Consider the following 21555-nt stretch of genomic DNA (forward strand, 5'->3'; position numbering starts at 1 on the left):
TAACGTGTTTTGCGATTGGCACTAATTGCAAATCGCCCACAATCGGCGCCAGTGAGATCACTGCCATAGCTTTTAAAAGCGCTAGCGGTTTAGCGATTAGTGGGAATCACCCGCTAATCGCTCTGATGTGAACGGGGCCTAAACAAGCCAGCATTACAGCTGGAATTTTTGAAAGGTAATCAAAATGGCTGCTTTCAAATTCTTCTTGTGTTTCCAGTTTATACCCTTATAAATCAGAGGTGTGGCCCGTTCTGCAATGACTGCATGTCTATGCACTCACTGTAAGTGTAGCAATACAACAACAACAAGAATGATGATTAGAATAGACGTAACAACAACATTTTACTAAAAGTACTAAGTATAATAAAATTATCAAATAAAAAGACATTTGATAGGCCACAGTCACAGCATCCCGGGCCAGCTGCCCCCATGATGTTAGAGACGTCAGTTTTGTGCTTTAAGCTTCCTGTCTCTGGACTCCCCATATCCTGAGTTGCTGTACATGGAATACAAATGGTTACAGGACACTCCTCCCATCCATTGTCACAGTCCAGGCAGAGTGACTTGGTGACAGGGAGAGCAGCTGGTGACAAGAGTCACACTTAGTGACAGTAATGAAAGAAGATCAGCCTCTCCTGCTAAGTTTCGGTGGTGCCCCCCTGCTTTTCCTGGGACCTCCCCGCCAGTCCTGCCCTACCTCAGTATTGCTGGTACCCTGGGGTCCTCTGCTTCTCCCCCACTATCACTGGTAAGTAACCCCCTATCAGCCAGTCCTGGCACTGCTCTGCTCCATCCTCTCTGCCACGTGTTTGCTGTACTCCACTACTCCTGCTGGCACCTTCATGCCCAGACCAGTCACCGTGCGACCCACACAGGACTCTGCAGAAGGCAGGTAAGTACCTAGACTTAGAGGGATCCTGACATGTCCAGAGCTTTCTGGATGGCTTAGTCATATTATCGTTAATTATTCATTGGGCACCAATCTACTGTATACCTCATTGCATGATTCTAAAGACGTACGAGCCCCACACAATACAACACACCTGTGTTACTAGGCAGATAGCAAAGCTCAGTGTACAGTGTATGAAAAAGTAGATGGTACACAGAAGAGGGTGTTAGAATATTGTGCCTGTCAAGCTGTACAGAGGGGAAGCAGGAGATTTGGGCGCATGAGACAAGTCGACAAAAAGGGCGCCCCATTCACTCCCATTATAGATATCGTTTAATGGGCGCCGAACAGGGAAAAAAAGGCGCCGGAGATTATTAACGTTTTACAAACGGCGCCCGGAGATTTTTAATGTTTTATAACTGTGATTGTGATGATTTAACTTTACAAAATGAGCCTGTGACGAATAACGTTTATAAAAATACTAAACATATTTATCCTGTTTTATTAAAACATTATTTAACATTTTAACCCTTACTGTTTGTAAAACATTATTATTCACAAAATAAAGCGATCAGTACGTAACGTAAATTGCAATATATTTTTTACAATCACTATTTGTAAAACATTTCTAAAACATTATTATCAACTCAAAAAAAAATTTAAATTTTTTTTATTTAAATGTTTTATTTATTAATGTTTGTAAAACATTATTATCCATAGGGGGTCTTAGGTTTAGGCACCACCAGGGGGGTCTTAGGTTTCGGCACCACCAGGGGAGTCTTAGGTTTAGGCACCCCCAGGGGGGTCTTAGGTTTAGGCACCACCAGGGGGGTCTTAGGTTTAGGCACCCCCAGGGGAGTCTTAGGTTTAGGCACCACCAGGGGGGTCTTAGGTTTAGGCACAACCAGGGGAGTCTTAGGTTTAGGCACCACCAGGGGAGTCTTAGATTTAGGCACCACCAGGGGAGTCTTAGGTTTAGGCACCACCAGGGGGGTCTTAGGTTTAGGCACCACCAGGGGGGTCTTAGGTTTAGGCACCACCAGGGGGTCTAGGGGTTAGGGATAGGTACAGGGAGGGTTCTGTGTGAGAGTAGGGTTAGGTATAGTTTTAGTACAATTTTAATAATACTAATCAACAGTTATTATGAATGTACTTATATTAATATCATTGTTATAAACAATATTTTCACATTTTATTATAATAATAAATGACAAATCAAGATTATTCATAACAATATATATTTATAATGTTTAAACAAATATTACTGTTTTTTTAACAAACGTAATTATAAGTTTCAGTTTAGAAACTGGGAAGATTAACGTTTTAAGAATTGCCGATTTCATACACATTATTTAATGATTTATAAATTCTTAAAACACTATTTGTAAACGAAATTCTACACAATATTTTTAAAAACGATAATACTGCTTATCGTTTACACCACGCGCCCTTTTTTCCTGACGCCCTTTTTTGATGTAGGCGTACAGAGGACTGCACTGCAACAAGTGTGTCATTAGCCAATCACAGCAGAGAATAGTCACACGTCTCAATCTAATGTACCATCTAATCAACACTCAAGTATCATGAGGCTTATGCTGGGTACACACCATACGTTTTTACCCCCGATAGATGGGTTCGATAGATCATTTCCGATATGTCCGATATTCCTTCCGATCGTTTTTTTGGGTCGATTTTTCATTGAAGCAAATGGAAAAGGATAAGAAAAGATACGAGATCGAGCGCAGAATCGATCAGAAAAAAACATCGGATGGAAAATCAAGTGGAAAAATGTATCGTGCTGCCCAGCATAAAGGTGGCCACTAACAATAAAATATTTTACATCCAATTTTACCAAATTCATGTACTATAAAGTTGCCCATACATGGTACAATTTTTTAATTTTTTATTGATTAGATCATTTTGTTCGATTATTCCGTTAGATCGAATATAAAGATTTTTCCAACTTGTCTGATCAGATTTTTATTGAAAAAATGGGATAGTCATTCGCTTTTCTTGATCGAAAAAAGATTCTTTTCAACTTTCATTCGATCGTTTTAGTCGAATAAACGGGAAAATCTAATGTTTTTATTGTACTACTGTGTATGGGCACCATTAGGGTAAACTGAGTGAATATATTGAATGGATGATTTAGGCCTTCCCTCATATTACATAGAAATGGTAAGTTTGGATGATAAAGATTGGACCATTAGTGGCCACCATTAATGAGATAGATTAGATTGCTTAAAGTAAACCTGAACGTGTGATATAATGAATTGTATGTGTAGTACGGATAAGGACTAGAACGTTAGTAGCAAAGAAAGAGTCTGATATTTTTATTTTCAGTTATATAGCTTTTTTTTATAACATTGCATCGTTCTGTCATATTTGCAGTTTAGAAACAACACTCTTTTAAAAACACTTTTTTAAACTATGAAAAAAACAGAAAAAAGACCCTTTGAACTTTCCTGCAGTAAAACCTTATATCAAGCTGTCTCTCACTGTTTCTTTGATATTTAAGTACTTCAGAAAACAGGACTTTATTCGGTGAAGAGCTCAGAGAAGCTCTTTTGCATAGATAACTGAAGTTTTTTTCAACTCTTCCTGGACTGGAAACCAATATTTTTTAATTAGATTGTATTAATATAAATCAAGAAAAAGTTTTAACACCACTATCAACATTGACATTCCAATTCAGACCATAGAAAAACATCCTATTCAGATATCAAGTATCTTACAACAATATGACAGTGCTCTCTTATTTCTAAATCTGATCATTCCCATTTTATAGATAAATAATCTAGTACAGAAGATCATAATATCTAAATAACATACTCTTTGGTTAATATTACAACTCATCTTAATTTTACTGCACAAATATTTCGGTCAATATGATAAAATAAAAGAAAGGGGAAAAAGAAAGAAAACAAAACAAAAAAAGAAAAAAATAAGAAGTAAGGAAGCAAAAAAAAAAAAAAAAAAAAAAAAGAAAAGAAAAAGAGAGCAAAGAAAAAGGAAGAAAATAGAAAACAGAAAAAAAGAAATCCTCTACTCACTCGCCTGCCCAAACACTTCTCATAATATGTAGAGTAATTTTTTCCCAGGGTCCATCTAACTCTGTCAACCAAGACAAGGAAACCAATATGAGGCCCGGTGCGCACCAAAAACCGCTAGCAGATCCGCAAAATGCTAGCAGATTTTGAAACGCTTTTTCTTCTTCTTTTCTCTATGGCGTTTTGCTAGCGTTTTGCGGATTGCTGCAGCGGATTTCAGTATAGTAGATTTCATATATTGTTACAGTAAAGCTGTTACTGAACAGCTTCTGTAACAAAAACGCCGGCACAACCGCTCTGAACAGGCGTTTTTCAGAGCGGTTTGCGTTTTTCCTATACTTAACATTGAGGCAGAAACGCATCCACAATCCAAAAAATGCCTCACCCCGGCATTTTTCGTTTCTGCAAAATGCCTCCTGCTCTAGTGTGCACCACCCCATTGAGATACATTGACCAAGCGGATCCACAGCCGCAAGCGGCTGCAGAAACGCTGAAAAAGCCGCTTGGTGTGCACCAGCCCTGAGACTCTTTTCTTTGGTATTAATGTTTTGTTACTTAGCTGTACTACATATACAATTCTATCTCTCCTAAGTTTATTTTCGCTTTAGGTTTGCTTTAAGTGGGCTGTCCACCACATAGATATTGGTAAGATTGCATAAAATTGTACAGCAGGTGGCTAGTTTTATATGGATCACAGGAACTGTCAGGTATTCACTGCAAAGCACTGTAATCAAATATGAACCTGGTTGCTATGGGTTACTGCCCAGTACACCTTGTAATTCCTTGTTGTACTATTCACCAGGTTATTGACCAACTCAGTAGTTTTTAGGTTATCATACACTTTGTGATCAGCATGATTGGATGCAGTCTGTACTCTGATTGGGAAATACTGATAAATGCAGCACACACAGTTATAACTGATTATAAATACATTTGTTCAACAAAATATATCCATACAGAACACTTTCCAGGGTTTTTTTTGGGTCTGATACATACACTGTATGATTTGGCCATAGGTTTTCAGCTGCGCTCTTTTTGTAGGTTGTATGCAGTGGTGTAACTAGGGAGCTTGAGGCCCAAGTGCGAGTTTTACATGGGGTCCAAAGCTCTTTTACATGGAGCCCCAAAACCTAGCAAGGACAGCTGGAGTATCAGAGTGATCAGGCCCGGTTCGCCCATGATGCCAAGTGAAAAGAAGTAAATGTAAAGTCAGACCCTGCTACATATTCACCAAAAAAGCTTTATTCAGAAATGTAGAAAACACTGTATAGACACTTGTGTGTCACTTTAAATATTGCACAGCCGGCTGGGCTCACGCAAACAACACTTCTACCACACCAGTCACACCTGGGATCCCACCATCCACCTGCTGTAACCAAAATAAGCTGATAACTAACACAGCATGCTCACAATGAGCAGAGTCCCCAAAAGGAGGGATCTTCCTCCCAGCAAAGGCTAAGTATCTGCTCAAGGGCATGAAGATTTCAAGTGGCACAGCTTATCACAGTTCCACAGGATTTTCAGCACTTGCAGAGTAATATAACTATATAGTTGTATTGCAAAAACAGGATTCCGCCTCACTGAGGCTCTCACCACTAGTGATGTCGCGAACCTCCGATTTTCGGTTGGCGAACCCCGTTCGCGGACCTTCGCGGAAGGTTTGGTTCGCGGAAAAGCAATAGACTTCAATGGGGAGGTGAACTTTGAAAAATAGAAAAAATATGCTGGCCTCAAAAGTGATGGAAAACATGTTTCAAGGGGTCTTACACTTGGAGGGGGGCATGGCGGAGTGGGATACATGCCCAAAGTTCCGGGGGAAAATCTGGATGTGACGCAAAGCAGCGTTTTAAGGACAGAAATCGCATTGAATGCTAAATTGCAGGCCTAAAGTGCTTTCAAACATCTTGCATGGGTATACATCAATCAGGGAGTGTAATTAGAGTTCTGCTTCACACTGACACACCAAACTCACCGTGTAACACACCGCAAACAGCTGTTTGCGTAGTGACGGCTGTGCTGGACTGGTGCGCAACATGGCGAGAGTGCAGGCCGTGGCGGTTTTCCAGACCATATGGTCGCTGGGCTGTGGTAGCTCAATGATAGATAGGTGGTACCAGTGGCGTAGCTATGGAGCTCAGGGCCCCGGTGCGAGATTTACATTGGGCCCCCCCAAGCACTCTATACATAACACTTGATACGGCGCAACAAAACCCGCCAAGGTCATCTACAGTATTAGAGGTGCAAGAAGGGGATGGGGAGCAGTTTGTTAATGATTACTACCATTCAACGCATCTATAGAAGTGATTATTACCACCACAGGACCAATAACCAGCTTATACTTTGGTTTAGGAATGGCCCCATGGGGCCCCTCTGGCCCAAGGGCCCCGATGCGGTCGCTACCTCTGCACCCCCTATTGCTACGCCCCTGGGTTGTACATTTTGCTAAGAGCTACTTTACTGTAAATGCATTTTTAACAGGAAGAATAAGAAAAAAACTGAAAGAAAAAATCATTATTTCTCAGTTTTCGGCCATTATAGTTTTAAAATAATATATGCCTCCATAATTAAAACCCATGTATTGCATTTGCTTAATAGTCCCGGGTATTACACCGTTTAAATTATGTCCCTATCACAATGTATGGCGACTATATTTTATTTGGAAATAAAAGTGCATTTTTTTTCCGTTTTGCATCCATCACTATTTACAAGCTTATAATAATAATAATAAAAAAAAATAGAAATATTTCATCTTTACATGCATATTTAAAAAGTTTAGACGCTTAGGTAAATATTTACATTTTTTTTATTGTAATGTTTTTTTTTATTATTAAACATTTCATTTTGGGTATTTTTGGGAGAGTGGGATTGTCATTTTTTATGTAAATATGTGTTTATTTTTTATATTTTTTACATGTAGATGTAGTTTTACTATTTGGCCACAAGATGGCAGCCATGAGTTTGTTTACATTATGTCACTTTAAGCGTAACATGAACGCTTAGAGGGACATAGAGGCAGAAAAAGCGAGGCTTCCGAGAGAAGCCGTCGCTATTTCTGCTGGGGAAGGGATCACTGATCGGGCACCATGGCCCGATTCATTGATCCCTCACCTAACGAACCACTGCCTGGGAGCGCACGTGCATGCGCGTGATCGGCCGCAGGAGCACACATGGCCTTCTGGACGTAGCCTCTACGTCCAGAAGGCTTAAATGGTTAAGTTATTCCACAGTTATATTTTATATTTGAATCTAATTTTTAAGTTTTTACTGTTTTATTGTTTTTGCTCAATGACACATTCATTGAAGTATGCCAGAGCTAAAATCTATGAACTATTGGCCCTTTTTATCTCTCTCCTGCTTTCAGAGGCCATTTTCTGTAAGGAAAGTGTTTTATAGTTGTAATTTCTTATCAGTGAGGTTCACACTGTAGTTTGACATACCTGATGTTTAACTCTTTCAGGCAAAGAAAGAAAAAAGGAACACAGCATAGTTATTTGTGTGCTAGGCCCTGTACATTCACATGTCTATCTCATCATGTCACATGTCATGTCAGGCATCCTTTAAAGGAGTAGTCAGGCAAAGAATAGGAAAGCTGATTTTTTTTACCTGGGGTTTTCTCCAGCCCCTTGCAGCTGTCTGTCCCATGCTGACAGCTTTGTTTGCAGTATGCCGCGGACAATGTCGGCTTGATTGACAGCGGCGCTGCATGCAGGCGCAGTAAGGATGAACGCGAGGTCGGCCTCTGCACCGTGCGCGGGCCCCAGGCCAGCAGCTGAGAGCGGAGCTGCGGCGTAGGACATGTCAGCTGCGAGGGGCTGGAGAAAGCCCCAGGTAAGTAAATCGATTTTCCTATTCTTTGCCTGATGACTCCTTTAAGGTGCCCATACGTCAGAAGATGTACAGGCAAATCGACCAAGAGACAGCTCTTTCTCTGATCACATCTGATCAGAGAGATCTGTTGGGCGCCATGAACTGCAGGCCGATTCCTGATAAATTTTAGAGTGAAATCTTTTGGGGATCAGCCTATTAATGCCGCCTTGTCGACCCCGGCACAGTTTCCCCTAGTGTAAAATGTGCCTCGTACGTGAATACTTTACCTGTCTGTGTCCGCCGCTGGCTCTGTGCGCCATCTTCCATCCACATCATACGTTTGTCGCACGCCGTTACTGCCAGATACCAGCCTGAAATTGGTCGCAACATCGATCGGGCATGCTCTTGGCAGCACCAGTTTTCATCCAATTCGATTATAATAATCTTATGGTTAATTGGCTGCCAAGTTGCCTGATGTATGGCCACCTTTATGCTTTGCTAAAGCTGGCCACTAATGGTCCAATTTCTAGCGAAAAAATCGTTTGAGTGATCAGAAATTCTGATCGGATTGGTTGTAAATAATCTCCATTGGTGGACACAATCGATTATGAACGAGTGAAAAAAATGTCGCCCGAATGAATTTTCGTCGAACCAAAATTTGGATTTTCTTATTGGTTGTGATAGATGGGAAGCAAAGATTGGTTCGTTGATGGTGTAGTGAACGATTTTTCGTCCGATTAGAATTTCTGATCGCTCAAACGATTTTTCGCTAGAAATTGGACCGTTAGTGGCCAGCTTAAGGCTGATCAGTCAGAGTCTGGAGAGTAAATACACTTTTGCATGTTTGTTCTCTTTATCTATATCTATCTTGTTTTTGGGCTGGTGAGTATGTCTGAGCGTGTTGCAGCTTTATCTTTATCGGTGTGCAAATATTACAATACAGAAGTTTATCAGATGTTGACATAATCCTCGGGCTGTTGCAGCGGCGCTGGGTAGAATGCAGGCGCCATACATGCACAGATTGCCACCTGATATGGCAAACAGATCATTCTGAATCTAAACAGAAAGGGATTGAATCCACCCATATGCTGCACACAGTGCCATGAAATCTATTGAAAACCAACCACAGCATTGCACTACTCCATACAGTGCAATGCCTTGGGCTGTCGATCTATCGCTGCTCCTGCTCCACATCTAATCAACCCAAATTTCCCATCTTGTGCAATAGTAATTTTGTCCGATCGCACCTAAAGCGGACCTGAACTCAGAACTTCCTCTCTGCTCTAGAAGATAAGCAACAGCATAATAACCTTTAAAGAAAATCATTTCTTTGTTACAGCTGATACAAATCCTGCAAAAAATCTGCAGTGTATCTACTTCCTGCTTTCATGGAAGCAGACATATTGTTAACATCCTGTGCTTTTAAATTAGCCTCTCTGTGGCAGTGCTGACACAGCAGAGGGATCAAATTACAACTTGTGATTAGTCACAGATAAGGGGAATTAGACAGGCTAAACTCTAAATAGATACAGGGTGCATTTCTCTGTTTTCCTTCTGTCCTGTGCAAGAGGTCCACTCAGAGCCGGCTCTAGACCTTATGCTCCCTACGGCAAACTTGTGAGGTTGTGCCCCCCCCCCCCATTGGACAACACTTGACAATTTCATCTGCTTCATTTACTGTTCTCACATGACATGCTGCAGCTCAAAACAATAGCACACTGGCTGGCTGTGAGTCTGTGACAAACAAACTGCTCACCCTCAGCCACTCCATTAGTCCTCAGTCAGGACAGCAGTGCCACCTCCTCCCTTCTGCTGTGCAAGTCAAATGAAACACTGCTGCTCTCCTGCCTCACCCCTTCTCAATCACTGCCAGACTCCTCACACAGCACAACAAGCTGCTTTTCTCTAATGATGACCTCTTCACCTTGCCCTCCTCTCACTTCTCCTCCTGCTCTGACTGCATGCTGTTAGTGTAAACACAGTACAAACATGCTTCCCCTGTAATCTCTGCGCCTGATGCAAATGTTTCACTTTGCTTCATGAGAGAACCGGCCCTGGGTCTACTTTAACAGAGCTTTCTGAGAAGATAACAGTCTGCCGCTCTGAAAGTGCTGTAGAGCATGGCTGGGGAAAAGATTGCTGTAGTGATCCTCTGCAGAGCAGGATTATCCATCAGGCAACCTAGGCAGGTGCTTGGGGCCTAGTGGGTATCGAGGGGCCCACCTGACATATTCTCTGACCTCTCTCTACTTCAGCTTAGCAAAATGACCACAAGGGGGCCCCAAACCTACTAGCTTGCATACGGCCCCATTACATCTTAATCAATCTCTGATCCTCTGCCTAATGCATTGAAGACAAAAAGTAGAGCTACTGAGCCAGATTTGGTGTGTGATACTCAAGTATAAGGAACGCAAAGTTTACAATGCAAATGAATACTCACACTGCGTAGTTGCTGATATTAGACAACCAGTGAAAGGAATTTTTCCTTTGGGGCCTTTTTTACTACTAATATGGAAGATAGGGGTGTTATCAGTATCACACTGCCGGGGAAGAGGTGCACCTAGAGACAGAAATTATAACTGCAGCGGGTAATGTTATGGATTTTATTCTTAGGGCTGGTTCACACTCGGTGCTTCCCAGAGATCATGTTCGTGGATTTGAAATCTTGCGATTTTCCTTTTCACAAATGGATCATCGGGGGCTCTGTATGGCTGATATTGTGCTGAAACCCCTCCCACAGTGGGATGTCAGGACCATGGTCCTGACAGTTTCCTGTCTGTGAATCTCATTGCATTGTGGGAAATAACAGCTGTTTACAGCTGGGTCCAACTGCCAAAAAAAGCAAGTAGCGTCTCCTTCCACTGACATCACCTGCCAGAAGTAAAGATGTCACCATGTGATAAATGTCAGAATGTAAATCAGGGAGAGGAAATATTTCACAATGGGAAAACACTGACTAAATCATTTATACATAATTATTGTAAAAATGAAGCACTTTTTTATTACATTATTTTCACTGGAGTTCCTCTTTAAGCTGGATTCACAGTGGTGCGTTGCATAATACACGCGTTAAAAGCGTTAAGTGTGAACTGTAAAGGAGACAGGATATAGACATGAATTCAAAGCCTGCATGCAGTGAGTTAAAATAAAGCAATCTGGTACAACACAGAGTTGTGAATAGGTCCATAGAATTGTACGGTTATAGAGTTGACATGCAGAATCATTCTGCAACGCAACTAATGCATTGTGAACTAACTCTAAAATATAACTGAACTGAGAGGGATATGGTGGCTGCTATATCTATTTCCTTTTAAACAATACCATGGGGGGTCTTAGGTTTAGGCACCACCAGGGGGGTCTTAGATTTAGGCACCACCAGGGGGGTCTTAGGTTTAGGCACCAACAGGGGGGTCTTAGGTTTAAGCACCACCAGGGGGGTCTTAGGTTTAGGCACCACCAGGGGGGTCTTAGGTTAAGGCACCAACAGGGGGGTCTTAGGTTAAGGCACCAACAGGGGGGTCTTAGGTTTAGGCACCAACAGGGGGGGTCTTAGGTTTAGGCACCACCAGGGGGTCTTAGGTTTAGGCACCACCAGGGGGTCTTAGGTTTAGGCACCACCAGGGGGGTCTTAGGTTTAGGCACCACCAGGGGGGTCTTAGGTTTAGGCACCACCAGGGGGGTCTTAGGTTTAGGCACCACCAGGGGGGTCTAGGGGTTAGGGGTAGGTACAGGGAGGGTTACTTACTATTTTTTTTTTAAACGTTATACGTTTCACTTTTTAAACGGAAGATTAACGTTTTCACAATTGACGATTTCATGAACATTATTTAATGATTTATAACTTTATAAAACATTATTTTTAAACGAAATATAGTACATTATATTTTTAAACGTTATCCATGTTTATCGTTTAAAACCCCGCGCCCTTTTTTCCCAGCGCCCCTTTTTAACGTACGCATTGAAACCTTATCAAGCTTTTTTGGGAGTTTTGTGGTTTTGTTGAGTTCTCTTGTATTTTTAGTAAGAAGTTTTGAATCAGGATGATACCATTTATCGACTAATTTACTATGTTAGCCAATAAATGGTATGATCCAGATTCAAAACTTCTTGCTTTTACTGATGGCTACGGTACAACACGGTACAATACTCTGCTGCTACTTGTATTTGTAGTGACATTAGATGTACAATGCCTGGTGTACTAATTCCTTTGCTTTGTACTCCCAGGTGTCATCTGGCTCTGAGGAATAAAGGAACATCCTTGCTCTAATCATCAGACAGGAAGAAGCAGCTCTGGATACACAGGAAGAGATTTAGGAATCTGTGTCCTTGGTGATGTGGAAAAGTTGACGTCTTCTAGTGATATGTCTCTGCCTTGTGCCTTCCTGTTTTTCTGATGATAGACTGTCTACTTTCCTCTCTAGACCTCATCTCGGGCTCAGCAATTTCTGCATCTGGAGTGATAAATCATTGATATACAGGGCAGATTTTCCTCCTACCGTAAGCTCTAAAGATGGAAAAATGGACAGACTAGGACTGGGAGTCTAGCCTCTAAATTACTCTACCTCTTTCTTTGCACAAGGGGCAGTCTGGAGCATATTCTGTGAAATAATGTCCTTTATTTGAGCCTTCTTGCTTTGATCACTCTTGTTTTGCCATAATGGCACATGTAGATGCTTTACGTCCCCCGAGAGCCCCACCTGATCGGGAACGGATGGAAAATGAAGCCATGGAGGAACATACAGAACTCTGGTGGTCTAGAGATCCAGTTAAATCTATACTGTGCTACTCTCTGGCTGTCATCCTTATCTTGGGAAGTGGCGTTGGTGGCATTGTACTACTTTCCACCACCACAAGTCAATCTGGAGAGTGGAGACTGGCTGTTGGAGCAACTTTGTGCATCTTATCTCTGCTGGTTTTGTTGAAGCAGCTTATAAGCTCAGCTATCCAGGACATGCAGTGTTTGACCAGACGGGAGAACATTGATATATTAAAAAGTGGTGGTATGTCGGACATTGTGATGTTTAGTGTAAGTGGCATTATTATCCTCACTTGTGGCTCAGTCTTGCTGGCTCTTTCCATTTCTGGAGAACCTCCAGTGCTGGTCACCATGAATAATGTTGGAATCGCCTTGGTAGTTATTGGGATACTCATTCTTGTTGCTCTTTTGATATATGCACTTATGGTGTTGTGTAGGTCTTATGCACCTGGCCGCTTCCATCCTCGGAATATGAATATCTTTTCCATCTCTGGACAACTTGGCCGGCGACAGAACACAACCTCAAGCTTGGCCAACCTCATCTAAGTCAATCCAGCACTAAAGTGACCACAGTGGAGGCTTTTTATACGCCTGCGACAGCTCTGTGGATCTGAGCCAAATTGACATGATGTTGCTCTTAGAAGAGCCACTGGATCTGCAGTGGAATGAGGTTCTGTCTCAAAGTCATCCAACCTTATTCAATAAGAGTACAAATCCTATCTTATTTACTTGATTTGGAAATAATGATTTTCTTGTACTTTGGACATGAAGGACCACTACACTAAATCTGAAAAAATGTAGGTTATATGTAAGTATTATTAATTATGACACACAGATCAATTATACACCGTGAATGTTCTGCAAGCGTCCAGGAGCACCACACAATGCTCAAAAGTAACCAAACGATTGGTGTGCCCAGGTCCTCACCCCGGTACCTAGGGGGTCACAGCAAATTGTACTCCACAAAGGACCGGCACCACACTGAGTAAGTATAGCTCTTTAGGTTTTTATTAGTGCAGGCATGACACCAACAACAACAGACAGTTGTTTCGGCCTCCTCTGGCCTTTCTCAAGTTGTAAAAACGGTCATATGACCGTTTTTACAACTTGAGAAAGGCCAGAGGAGGCCGAAACAACTGTCTGTTGTTGTTGGTGTCATGCCTGCACTAATAAAAACCTAAAGAGCTATACTTACTCAGTGTGGTGCCGGTCCTTTGTGGAGTACAATTATACACCGTGAATGGCACGGGGCTAATTACGTGCTCAATCAGGAAAATGGAAATGGGGTTCAAAGAGCTGCTACCCTGTTTAGTTAGGAAGCCCACATTCAGCAACGTGAACTGCTAGCCTCCAGGCACTCATTTGTTGTTACCCAGCGAGTAAATGGGTGGGATTCACTGAGGATTCCAATTTTATTCAAACTAAATGGCTAAAAGAATGACCATATTTTCTGCAGTATAAGATGCTCCGGAATATAAGATGCACCTAGGTCTAGAGAGCAAAAAGCAGTAAAAAAAATATATATACAGTATACTAAACCTGGTGCATCCATATTCCAGGAGCTTCTTGTAGATGTTCTCCCTCAATCTTTCCTCCTGTATCCTCCGTGTGCTCCCTTCTGTCTCCCATGTGTCCCCTTCTATCCCCGTTTGCCCTCGTCTCCCGCCACGAGTCTTCCGCTTACCCCCGCACATGTTCCTTTGCCCCCCGTGTCTTCCGCTCCCCCCAAATATGTTCCTCTGCCCACCAGTGTATAATTAGCAGAAGTGGGAGCACCGACTCATCTCATCCATGGTTCCCGCAGTGACAGCAGATCACTCCGGGCCTGCACGGCTCCCATAGTGACAGCTGCTGCTAATCGGGTCATCAGCAGAAGCTGACACTAGGGAAGCCGTGCAGGAGAGGAGTTGTCTGCTGTCACTGCAGGAACCATGGGTGGGATGAGCCGGTGCTGCCACTTCTGCTAATTATACACCGGGGGGGGCATAGGGGAACGAGAGACACGGGGGGAGGGGCAGAGGAGGACATAAGGGGTGACTACAGGGAGTCTCTGACATCGCATTAGGATAGCGGTCGTCCATAAGTTGGGCCCTCCTTGCATTTGTCATATAAGATGCAGGGACTTTTTCTCCCCAATTTTTGGGGAGAACAAGTGCATCTTATACTGCGTAAAATAAGTTAACTCCTGTGACCTGTGATGTCATTAGCCAAGTAAGGAATGGCTATATTGTGCAAACATATGACAGCATCTAATAAGGAAAGTATCTGATTTCCGTATTTGGGAGATGACATCACAGAAGTCTTGGAATCCTGGCCTTTGATCTTCTGAGCCCCAATCATTATGTAGACAACAGATCCCCACTGGATGCTTCTGACCACAGATTAGTGGGTACAGCTGCACTTAGTAAAATTTTAATTTTAAAGGAATACTTTACTAGTCCGTAGCTTGCAAAGTGACCCCACTAAAGCAGACTTACCAGAGATGGACTAAGATGTAATGTGGCTCTAGGCTTGGTAGTAGATTTGCGTCCCCCTTGTGGTCCTTTTAGTAAGCTGAAGTGAAAAGAGGTCAAAGAAGATGACAGGTGGGCCCCTTGACACATGCCAGGACCCAGGCACCCACCTAGGTTGCCTGGTGGATGATCCTGCTCTGAGACTTACTGTATGTTTACATATATGCTGAGAAATTTAAATTGGGAACCATTTTTAGCGCAAAGAATATCTGGCAATAGTCTCCTGTGCTGCACAGGATATCAGCTATGTGTTGAGAAATACCCCTCCCCCCAGTCTAAATAAATATTAGTTACTGAGATGTTCCTAATATTCTGATCCATTTAGCCACAAATTATTCATGTACTTCCTTTACTAAAGCCTGTATTTGATGGTTCTTTAAGGGATAGAAGATCAATTAATTTGGACATGTTGAGGTTGAAAATCAATTGCTCAATAAAATGAGCACAGACCTCAGGAAACATCTGCTGGGATTCCAAACCTTCCCCATTCTATGCAAATACTGTATAACAAATAAAAGAAAAAGATAAATACAGCATCTGCCAGAGTTTCACTTTAGTGATGAACTGTGGACTTTCAGAGCATGACATAAGGGTGTAATGCCAGATATCACTGTTGCCGGATGTGACTTTGCCGGGGCTGGTGAGGTTTATGGTGGAATTTAGCAGGGAATTAAAGAGGAACAGCTGATTCACATGAACAGTCAAGCCATCTGGTTGGTTAATGTGGTTCTTTTTCTGAACTACTGCCACCTTCTGTACTGCTCATGCAACTGAGGGTGAGGCAACACACAGACATCTGTTCTGTACCAGAAAACAACTTGACTCAGGTCCACTGCTTGCCACGTCTCATGGGTGGTGGCCACGTCTCATAGGTGGTGGCCACATCTCATAGATGGTGGCCACGTCTCGTAGGTGGTGGCCACGTCTCATAGATGGTGGGCACGTCTCATAGGTGGTGGCAACGTCTCATAGATGGTGGGCACGTCTCATAGGTGGTGGCAACGTCTCATAGGTGGTGGCCACGTCTCATGGGTAGTGGCCACGTCTCATGGGTAGTGGCCACGTCTCATAGGTGGTGGCCACGTCTCATAGGTGGTGGCCACATCTCATAGGTGGTGGCCCATCTCATAGGTGGTGGCCACGTCTCTTAGGTGGTAAACTCTTGATAAGCACATGACCAACTTCATGGGAAAACGCAATCAAAAACCGCTGCAGTTAAGAAATGGTAACGAGGCAGTGAAATAGCCCAAACTACACCGCCTGTGCCCAAAAGGGAATGTATAAGTTTTGAATGGGTTTTGTTGAGTTGAACCACATGTCAGCTCCTTGTGTGTGAAACCTGGAGGTGAGATTGTAATGTGAGTCTCCCTCCCTTGCTGCAGTGGTGACAATTACCCACCGTAACTGTGACCCCACTACAATCAGTGCCAGATAACAGGTGTCACTTTCCTTGGTTTTCCCTCATGTTTGTACAGTCTGCACTATGGAGAATCCACTGGAGGAGGGAAACACCAACAAGGTCTAGAGATGGTCTAGAGATGGTCAATGACGTGCAAATAATTCTGGCCTGCATATAAATACAGTGCCAATTACATGCAGCCTAGAATTGGCCAATCAAAATCCACATGAAGTACATTGGATTGGCCTAGTTTAATAATACATGCAGTTACTGGAATCTCACTGACCATCTCTAGTAATGCTCAATGCAGTTTTAGCTAGTTATGTCTACGTGTCATCTAGCTTGCCAGCAATTACACAAAACCTAAAACAAGGTGTGGGTGGAGTCACAGCAGTTTTAGAAGACAACACAAAACATAGTATGAATTGTGGCCGTAGTCAGAGCAATTTTCGAGGAGAAATTTCCAACTTGTCAGCATTCATACAAAACATAGTATGAATTGTGGGTGGAGTCAGAGCAATTTTCGAGGAGAAATTTCCAACTTGTCAGCATTCATACAAAACATAGTATGAATTGTGGGTGGAGCCAGAGAAATTTTAGAAGGGATATTTCTAGCTTGTCAGCAATTACACAAAACATAGTATGATTTGTGGGTGGAGCCAGAACAATTTTAGCAGGGATATTTCTAACTTTTCAGCATTATTACACAAAAACATAGTACAAATTGTGGGTGGAGTCAGAGCAATTTTAGCAGAGAATTTTCCAACTTGTCAGCAAATACACAAAACATAGTATGATTTGTGGGTGCAGTCAGAACAATTTTAGCAGACAAATTTCTAACTTGCTGGCAATTAAACAAACCATAGTATGTATTGTGGGTGGAGCCAAGGCAATTTTGGCAGACAAATTCCCAACTCTCCAGCAATCACATGGAACAAAGTGTGAATTGTGGGTGGAGACAGCCTTAGATAAATAAACACAACCTTTTGAGTAAATATCTTGTTGCATCTGAGATGCTAACATTTTAATATGAAGACATGGTACAAAATATATTTTTACGACAGAAATGAAGGATGATTATTTAATACAAAGCTAATATATTACATAATTCAAAATGATGTTTTTATTAAAAACAAGTTCATGATTTATCCGGCTTGTGTCGTCTCTTTAGCCACCTCTGTTTGTCCTGTATTTATAATAGAAATGTATACGTATGAAATGAGAAATTGCTAATTGTCTATTGTCAGCAGCCCTCACCATGGTCTGATATAACCCAGGTTTTGAATGGAGGCTTCTCCCACCTAATAACAATTTCTTATATATCCAGGGCAGGGTCAAGTTTATTCGTTGCAGTGGATCGACCACTGGCTTGTCATGGGTGGCCAGAAGTTACTTTACACGAGCTATTTCTCAGGCTCTGGTTGCACCCTCTGGCCATGTCACATGCAGCTTTAAAGGGGAACTGAAGAGAGAGGTATATGGAGGCTGTCCTGTTTATTTCCTTTTAATCAATACCAGTTGCCTGGCAGCTCTGCTGATCCTCTGCCTCTAATACTATTAGCCATAGCCCCTGAACAAGCATGCTGCAGATCAGGTGTTTCAGTGGTTCAGACTTATAAGTCTGATCTGACAAGACTAGCTGCATGCTTGTTTCTGGTTTTATTCAGATACTACTGCAGAGAAATAGACCAGCAGGGCCGCCAGGTAACTGGTATTGATTAAAAGGAAATAAACATGACAGCCTCCATATACCTCTCTCTTCAGTTCCCCTTTAAGCTGACCATGCTCTCTACAACATTTTTAATCGATTGGTCGATCCATGTTTGCTGACAGAGGTTTACATCGCCACCCAGTGGTGGAAGAGGGGTGATGGAAAAGTATTCTCCATCAACCCTCTTCCACCACTGGGTGGTGCTGTAACGCTGATACGGTCTCCTGGTTCTCGATCATATGTCATATCATGCGATTGGATGTGGTTGGGACCAAGAAGACCTGCTGGAAGTTCAGAGGAGGAGAAGAGGAACAGGTAAATATAACGGCTACCTGCTACTCGCTCATTCGGCTGCACTAGTCAGCCATGCGAGATATGCCGACAGAGGTGTAGAATGTACCAGCAGCTTTCAAATGTTTGAAGCCACTAATGGGTTAATGTCCTGCGGAAATGAGGTCAAAACTTTTTTTTTTTGTTTCGTGTTTTACACCTTATCCAGTAATACCACACAAACCGAGGACATTTTACAATACAATAATGCAATAAAGTTTCTATAGCGCTTCTATTGCAGGGATTGCTATGCAGCTGTAACATTTCTTTCATGTATCCAGGGCCCAGATTATTTAGTGATTTAAATGTCAGTAGTACCATGAACAGCTAAACAGGAAAAAACAAACAAACAGACAAAAACAGTTCTAACACAAAAACCCTAGCTATGATTAAGGAGCCTTTCAGAGCTCCGATACGCATCAGCCTTTTGTGTGTCTACTGCTGATTCAATAAAGAAAGAAAACGTTTTTTACACCCACCCTTGGTGTAGCGGGCTATCATTTTTTTCTACCTACAAAAACCCTAACTTCATACTTCCTATTCTGACCAAATCTGCAGTAGGGCCTTAATGCCTACTACACAACATGCAATTTCCCATCAGATAGATTTTGAATTGATTATTTCCCACAGATCTAATTTCCTTATCGATCTCATATAGAAGTGATTGGAAAAATTGATCAGAAATCAGATCGGACCTGGTGGAAATAATTGATTCAACCAGGAAATAGCATGGTGTGTACCAGGCATAAGTCCCACCATACACATGGGGCTTGATTCACCAAGACAAATAGCATGCCTTATCCAAGTTACAGTGGGTTGCAAAAGTATTCGGCCCCCTTGAAGTTTTCCATATTTTGTCATATTACTGCCACAAACATGAATCAATTTTATTGGAATTCCACGTGAAAGACCAACACAAAGTGGTGTACATGTGAGAAGTGGAACGGAAATCATACATGATTCCAAACATTTTTTACAAATAAATAACTGCAAAGTGGGGTGTGCGTAATTATTCAGCCCCCTTTGGTCTGAGTGCAGTCAGTTGCCTATAGATGAGTGCTAATGACTAAATAGAGTGCACCTGTGTGTAATCTAATGTCAGTACAAATACAGCTGCTCTGTGAGGGCCTCAGAGGTTGTCTAAGAGAATATTGGGAGCACCAACACCGTGAAGTCCAAAGAACACACAAGACAGGTCAGGGATCAAGTTATTGAGTAATGTAAAGCAGGCTTAGGCTACAAAAAGATTTCCAAAGCCTTGAACATCCCACAGAGCACTGTTCAAGCGATTATTCAGAAATGGAAGGAGTATGGCACAACTGTACACCTACCAAGACAAGGCCATCCACCTAAACTCACAGGCCAAACAAGGAGAGCGCTGATCAGAAATGCAGTCAAGAATCCCATGGTGACTCTGGACGAGCTGCAGAGATCTACAGCTCAGGTGGGAGACAACTATTAGTCATGCACTGTACAAAGTTGGCCTTTATGGAAGAGTGGCAAGAAGAAAGGCATTGTTAACAGAAAGCATAAGAAGTCCCGTTTGCAGTTTGCCACAAGCCATGTGGGGGACACAGCAACCATGTGGAAGAAGGTGCTCTGGTCAGATGAGACCAAAATGGAACTTTTTGGCCAAAATGCAAAACGCTATGTGTGGCAGAAAACTAACACTGCACATCACTCTGAACACACCATCCCCACTGTCAAATATAGTAGTGGCAGCATCATGCTCAGGGGGGTGCATCTCTTCAGCAGGGACAGGGAAGCTGGTCAGAGTTGATGGGAAGATGGATGGAGCCAAATACAGGGCAAACTTGGAAGAAAACCTCCTGGAGACTGCAAAAGACTTGAGACTGGGGCGGAGGTTCACCTTCCAGCAGGACAATGACCCAAAACATAAAGCCAGGGCAACAATGGAATGGTTTAAAACAAAACATATCTATGTGTTAGAATGGCCTAGTCAAAGTCCAGATCTAAATCCAATCGACAACCTGTGGCAAGATCTGAAAACTGCTTTTCACAAATCTAATCTAATCTAATCTGACTGAGCTGGAGCTGTTTTGCAAAGAAGAATGGGCAAGGATTTTAGTCTCTAGATGTGCAAAGCTGGTAGAGACATACCCTAAAACAGCGGTCCACAACCTGGGGTCCGCGGCCCCCTGGTGGTCCGTGGCCAGTTTTCTGGGGGGCTGCGGCGGATCTGGCCTTTCTCCCTCTCGCCCTCCCTCTGTTACCTTATGAGCGGGTCGGCCGACTCCTTATATTCCCCATAGTCGCTCTCCTTTTTGCTGCAGCTTCAACAGCATTGCGTCACACGGCTGCTGAAAGGAGGAAGGAAACAGCAGCGGTTCCCATGGTAACGGCGATGCATATCGCCGCTACAGGAAGCCGCTGCCCTGCTTCCTTCCTCCTTCCTCCTTTCAGCAGCCGTATGACGCGCTGCTGTAATAGGAGATGCGGCTAAGAGGAGAGCGGATACGGACAAGCGTCCGCCAGCCCATAAGGTAACCGGTACGGCGGCCGCCGGTGGTGGGTGGGCACTACCTACCCATACTAAGGCATATTACTGGGCACTATACTAGCTATATACTGGGCACTATACTAGCTATACTGGGCACTATACTAGCTATATACTGGGCACTATACTGGCTATATACTGGGCACTATACTAGCTATACTGGGCACTATATTAGCCACTATACTAGCTATATACTGGGCACTATACTGGCTATATACTGGCCACTATACTAGCTATATACTGGGCACTATACTAGCTATACTGGGCACTATACTGGCTATATACTGGTCACTATACTGGCCACTATACTAGCTATATACTGGGCACTATACTAGCTATATACAGGGCACTATACTGGCTATGTACTGGGCACTATACTAGCTATACTGGGCACTATACTAACTATACTGGGCACTATACTGGGCAACTAAACTCCCTATACTGGGGCAACTGTGCTAGCTATGCCGCCGCACCCCAGCCCCCTTGCCCCCCCCCCCGGGGAAAAATTTGGTCAGAAAGTGGTCCCTGGGCCGGAAAAGGTTGGGGACCCCTGCCCTAAAAGACTGGCAGCTGTAATTGCAG

The 21555-nt window shown here is 42.9% G+C and overlaps 1 protein-coding gene and 1 long non-coding RNA gene across 3 annotated transcripts in view; both read left to right on the forward strand.

Moving 5' to 3' along the window:
* The window catches only part of TMEM125 (transmembrane protein 125), a 38253-nt gene extending 24768 nt beyond the window's left edge, over positions 1-13485 (forward strand). For both annotated transcript variants that reach the window (XM_068242506.1, XM_068242507.1), the window contains exon 2: positions 11971-13485. In XM_068242506.1, coding sequence (XP_068098607.1) covers positions 12404-13048 — 645 coding nt within the window. In that variant the 5' untranslated portion in view covers positions 11971-12403 and the 3' untranslated portion in view covers positions 13049-13485. The remainder of the gene's footprint in view (positions 1-11970) is intronic.
* Positions 13486-14529: 1044 nt separating this feature from the next.
* LOC137520893 (uncharacterized) lies at positions 14530-17562 on the forward strand. Its single transcript, XR_011021969.1, has 2 exons — positions 14530-16047; positions 16088-17562. It is a non-coding gene; the product is annotated as an uncharacterized lncRNA (long non-coding RNA).
* Positions 17563-21555: the final 3993 nt, after the last annotated feature.

This window comes from Hyperolius riggenbachi, chromosome 6, assembly GCF_040937935.1.
Source record: "Hyperolius riggenbachi isolate aHypRig1 chromosome 6, aHypRig1.pri, whole genome shotgun sequence".
NCBI classification, from domain to species: domain Eukaryota; kingdom Metazoa; phylum Chordata; class Amphibia; order Anura; family Hyperoliidae; genus Hyperolius; species Hyperolius riggenbachi.